The sequence below is a fragment of the Branchiostoma floridae genome, chromosome 19 (assembly GCF_000003815.2).
Source record: "Branchiostoma floridae strain S238N-H82 chromosome 19, Bfl_VNyyK, whole genome shotgun sequence".
In the NCBI taxonomy this organism is placed as follows: Eukaryota; Metazoa; Chordata; class Leptocardii; order Amphioxiformes; family Branchiostomatidae; genus Branchiostoma; species Branchiostoma floridae.
In genome coordinates this window covers 15,800,949-15,808,920 of record NC_049997.1, presented here as the reverse complement: position 1 = coordinate 15,808,920, position 7,972 = coordinate 15,800,949, and the positions used below count along the sequence as shown (strand labels likewise).

The window sequence follows — 7,972 nt, the reverse complement described above, 5'->3', positions numbered from 1 at the left end:
CCGGCCGGCTGACTCCCCTAGCGTACTATTGACTCTATTTGACCAATTTCTACAATTAGACCACCAAACCACGGAGCCTGGTAGAGGCTAGGTACATCCAACAGCCAAACTGCCTGTCTGGATGTGCCCTGCTCTTTCAACCGTCACCCTTAGTTCCTGACCACCCTGCTTATAAATATTAATGAGGTTACCCTTATACATGCGAGACAGCTTTTGAAAACGGAAAACCTGTTCTCTGATTGGCTGACAGCTGGTTTGGAAGGAGGGGGGGGCGTCCACAGGAACTAAGAGTGACGGTTGAAAGAGCAGGGTACATCCAGACAGGCAGTTTGGCTGTTGGATGTACGCTGCGTAGGAGGATGAAGGTAAAGGAATATGGTAGTTGTGCTAACTTGTTGTAAAAATTAATTGTCCACTTTTGAAATAATTTTTTCATTAATATTTTCCCTAAAATGCTGTGTGTTAGGAATCATTATCATTTTTAAAAGTTAATCAAGTTATTATGAAATTGTTTTATCGGGAAAAGGGTGTCTACACTGAACTTCAAGAAAGACGTCTAATTCAGTTAGATGATTTATATACTTAAATTAGACTACATCGTTTATTGCTTTTCCTGGTGAAATACACCAACCTAAAAACGCATTATTTACTCTGTGTTCTTTTTATGAAATGATATTAAAAACAAATAAAATAAGAAGTACTGGTCATGCGAACTTTTCTGAAACCAGCGTTAAGTCTTTAAGATTTTACTGTAAATCATTTATTTTTGTGTTAATCGTATGTTGTAGTGTCTTACCGTTAAGGCACTTTAATCTCTATACATTCTACTCCCTTCAAAAGGGTAGCACTTACATGATCTACTTTGCACTGTTCCTAAGTGGCGCTGCTGCACCGATAAGAATGTGGTTTCAAACGTAACTAAACTTGTGTCCCTTAGTCACGTTTTGGATCGCATTCTTTTTACTGCAGGGGGAAGTGCAACCAATTAGTGAGAAATATAGAAGAAACGCTATCGAAACTTAAGTTGTTGAATACATAGATCTATTTGCATTAACTTTCTTTATCCTCGGGGTAATCTTTGTTGTTTTTAGAGACAGGGTATTTAGGCATGTCCAATCGACGAAAAGAGGTTTCAAACAGTTGTATTTTCGAAATGCTGCAGTATGAAACCACTGTCCATTGACATGATATTCCCCAAATACCTAGTTTGTTTTTGATAATGGAAATAGGCTACCCGCGGATAAAGGTAAACCATTAATCGCTACAAGCACTCATACAAGCAAGCAAAATTGTTACTATTTACTTTCTTTGAATTTACAGACCCTGGATGGTAGCAGCTAGGGAAGGAACTCTACCAAGAATCCTGTCAATGATTCAAGTTGATAGGCTCACGCCAGCTCCTGCAGTCATACTACGGGTACGAACAACTTTACCATTTTTATTCCACCATTCTTTATGTCTTATACATCATTTGAAATGAGAATCTGTAAAGGCTCCTTTGAACTAGCTACTAGTATATAGACAGTGAGCATTGACAGTACAGCGACAAAAACTGCCTTATGATTTACATTATGCGCTTTGATCTCGAATTCGAAGGCAATAATATGTACAAAAGGTAGAACAAATTGTTCCTTCCTGAAATTTGTTTAGCATGTGTGACACAAACTCTGCTGCCGGGGGCTGTGCATGTAACTGGCCCCTCTTAGAAGGCCAGCGGATGTTGGGCGGGCTGCTATAAGCGAGATTTAATCAGGCTAATATTTGTTAAACAGTGTGTGGAATTACATTGGCCGCTCAGAGGTTGAAAGGGTATGTAAACGATGGAACTAATCAAAATACGCTCTTTCATTCTATGCCGACTGGAAACTACGTACTTCAATGCTTTCAGCAACTACAGTTACTATAAAAAAACTACTACCGATAGGCGTTTTGTGCTTGCTGGCTGGACAGAGCGGTGTTCTGTCCTTGCTGGTAGGACAGAGCGTTGTTCTTTGCTTACTGATGGTACAGAGCTATATAGAGCGGTGTTCTGTGCTTGTTTGCTGGACGAAGTGGCGTTCTGTGCTTGTCGGTGGGACAAAGCGCTGTTCTGTAGTTATTGGTGGGACAGAGTAGTGTTCTGTAGTTCCTGGTGGGACCAAGTGATGTTCTGTTCTTGATGCCGAGACGAAGTGGCGTTCTGTGATTGCTCTTGCGGAGGGGAGTCGCCCTGTGCCCGCCCACTTGCTCGGATGGAGTCCGCTTACAGCACAGTGAAAGACTGCCTCCGCTCTCCCCCTCTCTTGTACTGTCCCTTCACGTATGTCCCTGCAGCTTTCTCACGCCAGTAGAAAAATAAAGAAACATACGATAATTTTATATAAATCATTACCGAAGCTATCTACAAAGCTACGATCATGACAAGCCCTGTCAAACCTGTTTTGTTGCAGCTCTGTTGCAGTACTATAATACGCCGTTAGGGGCCTTGGATCCTAGCATTGCATGATGTTATAAAGACCTAGTCATATATTTAGTATCAAAACGATAAATCCATTCGTACTCTAGTTAGCATAGTGCCTTGTGGACAGACATATCCGTTACAAACAAGCAGTAGTCACTACAATATCTCCGTTTCACGGAGATAATACATTCAGAATACCTTACTACATGTATAACATTTGCATATGTTAGGGTCGCAGGTCGGGTTTTATGTTGCCTGCGCCGTATAGCCGGTGGTACATCCAGCCTTCGGCTCAACAGAAACACACAACAACAACAACAACAACAAAATAGCCGGTGAATTTCTCGGGAGAAGATTTTTTTACTGTAGAATGATATAGAATGTTATGTTTTTCTCATACCTTTCCGTAATACAGATTCTTCAGTAAATAAATAAAGGTCCAAACAAAAGTAATGTAAATTTATTCAACACGCAGTATTATCAAGGTCAAGAATTTGTGGTGAAGAGCTCATTGTGCGAATAAACCATCACAAACATTTCATGATGTAGCATACCTTGTTTTGCTTTTGTTCCTGCAATTCGCCATACTTCCCAAGATGGCCTTCTTGATGGCTGTGATCCCGTCTGCGAAGCACAGTGCCGGGCACCAAACCAGCATCTGTAGATTTGATAAAGTCATAAAGACATGATGTAACAAGGCAATCAGCTCCTTTCGCCGCCATACCTTTTTGCCGTCGGTGTGGATGTTTCGCCGTCATGTGAGGCGGTTCGCCGTCAGTGTTTGTGCCCCCAAGGTTGTGTTGGATTTGAGATAAATTGCGTAACTATATAATATAGATAACAAGTCCACCAGCCCTAAATCCAACTGACCTTTACAACTAACTACTAGTTCTTCTTTTATTGATAAAGAAAAGATAACAAGGTACATTTGCAAACACAACTACAAAGACTAGAGTTTGTACAGTCGAGTACTATTGCACATGGAGGGATAACATATACTGGTGTGTCTGGACGAATTACATGGGTAACTTCTTATGCAGTACATGGGAAGTGGAACAGTCAGAAAAGACAAATACATGTAGTACATTTGTCAAGATATTGGGGAGACTAGGTATACGTGCAATCTGTTACTACACTATGATTAAACATGGAGTAGTATAAAAATATGCAGGGTTTATTCCAAAATATCAATAGGAAATTTGTACAGTCAATCTACAATGGCTGTCAGTCTATTATGGTATAATCGAAATCCTTCTCAAAGACATTAAAGAGGTTAGTTATATACAGGTGTGCGTCTTTTCTATGCCAGATCCAAGTTTTAAAGATTGCCCATTTAGCCACAGTAACAGTAAAGGTTCTATTTTTCTGTTCTTTTAGTTATTAAATTATTGATTTTTCCAAGTAAAATCTCATGAAAAGTAACTTTTTTTGGGGCGAAACAGCAGAACGTCAAAAGAAAACGTTCCCGTCACATTTAATTAATAAGATACTTGTTCCTAGAAATATCGTATTTCCAAGGACATGAATTTAATCTAATTAATATCTATTTGAATAACATTACTACAAACAAATGAATCCCTTTACCTCGTGTACTGCCACGTCAAAGTTCTCGTCCTTCGCACTGGTCAACTTGTATTTCTTTATTACTTCACGAATCTTGCGCTGTGGAAAGACACTTATTTTATTGAGTCCACATACAGCTTATGGGTAAGAAATGAAATAAAACAAAGAACATAATAAGAAGGATATGTTAGGTACCAGGGTGTGCTTATTGTGGCTGAGATATGAGCTATTTGTATTACTTTCTTGTACACAAAGGGACCTGATATACATTATATAACTACATAGGCATCACACGAAAGTAATTAGTAAGTATCTAGTCTTCCCAAATTACAACAACATAAGTACAGTTTCTGTATACTTTTAGCATAAAATACATACTTCATAAAAGTTATTGCAGCTATAACAGTTACTAGTATACAACTATCTTTTTACATAAGAGCGCGGTCACATAGGAATTTGGGAGGACAAAAAATTTAACTATCTTGGAACACAAAATGCTGTTTTTTATTCATGAACATCCTATGGAATCAAAATCGTAATTTCCCTAATTTAACGTTCTGGAAATCTTTGGGGTTTATTGAAATTTTGCTGTACAAGTGCACTGAACTGTACTTACGCAGAAATAGTTCCTTCCTTCCCGCCCTTTTCCTGCCGTCTGCAGCAACTTCTCTGTACTGAAGTAACGAAAGAGTCCGGGAAGTTTCATCATCGTCGAGCCCGCGTAGTCAAAGAACCTCGGGTTGTAGATAGGAGGAGGAATCAAGTTCGCTTTGTCGTTGATGACTACATCGCCTGGTTGTCCAGGGGTTGGGTGGTGGTTGTAGGATAGTCCGTTGGTATACTCTGCGAACGGTGGACGATGCGAGTTGTAGTCGGTGTGAGGTGGCCGTCTCCAGGATTGAACGTCGGCGGGCGTACCCTCTCTTTCCCCGGCTACGTTCGACTTGCCCCCCTCGGTCGTGGAAACGTAGGCGCCCAGTCCGTGATTGGCGTAGTGGCTGTATGGTCTGGTCGGAAACTCGGTGTACGAGTTCAAGTTGTAGTCGGTGTTGGGCGACCGGCTCAAGGGATGAACGTCGGCGGGCGTCCTCCCTCCATCCCCGGCCACGTTCGACTTGTTCCCCTCGGTCATGGGAACGTATACATGGTTGTTGCTGTATGGTCTGGTTGAAAACTCGGTGTACGAGTTCGAGTTGTAGTCGGTGTTAGGCGACCGGCTCAAGGGTTGAACCCCGGCGGGCGTCCCCTCTCCATCCCCCGCTACCCTCATCACCTGGTCCCGCTCGTCCATAGAAACGTTCTCGCTCTCCGCCTCTGCACTGCCACCAACGGCTACCGTGAAAGTTAGCCGTCTTCTAGGCTTTGTCAGGTTCCGGATTCTTCTTGAAAACATTTTCACGGAACCTTCTGACTTGATATACGCACGTACGCAAGAGTGAGAATAGAATGACAAAATTTTACAAAGTCAACGTGTTTTATTCTTTTTCCATCTGTTATAATGCAAATGTTAACAAAAGCATTATGCTTATTGATACCTGTTAACTATTTCACACATCGCTGTCGGGAATACTGTCTGGCACCTAACAATAAAGTTCGTCCGGTTTTCACGCGTTTTTCAAACCTTTGTTTTCTTTACCAGGAGCAAAACTCAAATGAACGCCGCATAGGTTACGCCAGTATAATCTCTTGTTTTTAGCACCTAAACTTTGCATACATTTTAACTGTCTTTTTTAACTCTTTGTAAAAGGTACGCCATAAGAAATGCCGGTATGGATAAAAGAGCATTGTTTCTAGCATCTATATTTTGCATACTTGGACATTTTCACAGGTGTTCTAACAAAACATTTAGGGTGTACCATTGGTACAATTATGGCTATAATAGCTTCAAACAGACGGAAAAGCGTGTGAAAATGAGAGAACCGTACTGTGTTTTGATAGACCCTCTTTTCAACCTCCTTGTATAGATGATCCTCAAATCTAAAACAAACTTATAACAAAACCAAGTTCCTATCATAATACTTGTGTTATTCTCTTGCCGTATAAAATATAAAAGTTTGGGCCATTTTAATTTAATTATATGGATGACGTCCTATGAGAACCACTAAAACTGATACAAGCGTTCGAATCAAAGATTGTTTTCAATCTGAAATCTAAGTGGTAAGAAGGGTTAAACAAAAAACTGAGCAGAGTATGGTATTGGTACTAAAAGTATACTAAACAATAGGTTCTTCAGTTTTGTTTTGTTGAATTTTTTTTCTTTGACATTGGACTTGATCATGACTTTTACATGCTACGGTATAATTGTTTTTGCTACTTACATAAGGTCATGCTGATTTGATTATAATATGGATGGCATCCTCTATGAATCCAAAAACTGACGCCAGCGTGTGAATAATGGCCTTAGTGGGTTTAATAGATGAGGACCCATGATATACATATATACAAGTATGAGTAGTATAGTCTGTAATCATCCCTACTTGCCCACGGTGGTATTTTTATAGCGACCCAAATCCTCATACACATGAGCCATTTTTCTGACATTCTATATATTTCTAACCGTCCTTCTAGTCATTAGGTCCCGTTGCCTTTCGAAACTAGTAACTGAGTAGATGAAACCATCGATATCGCCGTAAAAAGTAACCGGCGTGCGCTATTAGAACTAGGCGGGTGGGCACGCTTCCATCACCGTAGAAATACATGGGAGCTTCCGACGATATGGTTAACTGACTATATGTTATAGTTTGCAATACGTTAATTCATTCAAATTCCTACGTATAATCAAGCCACGTTTTCCATTGTTGCTTAGACGAAGAATAAACATCATTTGCGCTTGTGAACACAATCATGTTATTCTGAATTCTGAAGTGTACTTTTGGTAACGCTGAGAAAACTGTGAAGAAGCCTAGGATACTTGTGGGCTTCTCTGAGCGTTTCTGTGCTGCGGCTGCAGTTTACGTCTCTTCCGCTAGAAGGGGTTGAGTCACACCGTGTAAAGTCCCTTGCATATTTGTTCCAATAACTCAATAAAATGGCTAACGTTAATTACAGTTGCATGCAAGTATGATTTTTGTGTGTTAGGTGTAGGTTTGCACCAAAACCAGTTCAGACCGGTTTCTTTACCAACGATGTATATTCCCTTTGTCCTAGCTTCCACAGACAATAGAAGACATAAACATTTGCATATATAAGCTGGCGGTAGACTTGAAAGCAAGAAAGTGATTACCAGATAGAGTTTATAATTTTGCTTTAAAATTTGACTCTTTTATCAACTTTGCAAGTTAAACGTGGAATATGGTGTGCTATGTGGTCGGACAGCCAATTACACATTTCTACACATGGGTTGAGTGAGTAAAGTCGTATGGAGTGACTTTCACAGGGATTTTCCAGGAATGCCAGAAATCCGACCCGTAACTTCTGTCTTCCGAATCCACTCGGCTACTTTGCGCCATAATTATAACTTAATTCGCCAAGAAGGTTATATTTTGAGTAGCGTTTGTATGTATGTATTAGTATGTGTGTGTGTGTGTGTGTGTGTGCTTGTGTGTGTGTGTATGTGTGTATGCGTGTGTGTGTGTGTGTGTGTGTGTGTGTGTGCTTGTGTGTGTGTGTGTGTGTGTGTGTGTGCTTGTGTGTGTGTGTGTGTGTGTGTGTCTGTGTGTGTGTGTGTGCTTGTGTGTGTGTGTGTGTGTCTGTGTGTGTGTGTGTGCCTGTGTGTGTGTGTGTGTGTGCTTGTGTGTGTCTGTGTCTGTGTGTGTGTGTGTGTTTCTGTGTGTGTGTGTGTGCTTGTGTGTGTGTGTGTGTTTGTGTGTGTGTGTTTGTGTGTGTGTGTGTGTGTGTGTGTGTTTGTGTGTGTGTGTGTTTGTGTGCTTGTGTGTGTGTGTTTGTGTGTTTGTGTGTGTGTGTGTGTGTACTTGTGTGTGTGTGTGTTTATGTGTGTGTGTGTATGTGTGTGTGTGTGTGTGTGTGTTA

At 40.7% G+C, this 7,972-nt stretch overlaps 1 protein-coding gene across 1 annotated transcript in view; it reads left to right on the top strand.

The window, feature by feature from the left end:
- Positions 1-7,972, top strand: part of LOC118406527 (large neutral amino acids transporter small subunit 1-like) — an 18,840-nt gene that overhangs the window by 8,632 nt on the left and 2,236 nt on the right. The window contains exon 7 of the mRNA XM_035806588.1: positions 1,321-1,417. Coding sequence (XP_035662481.1) covers positions 1,321-1,417 — 97 coding nt within the window. The remainder of the gene's footprint in view (positions 1-1,320; positions 1,418-7,972) is intronic.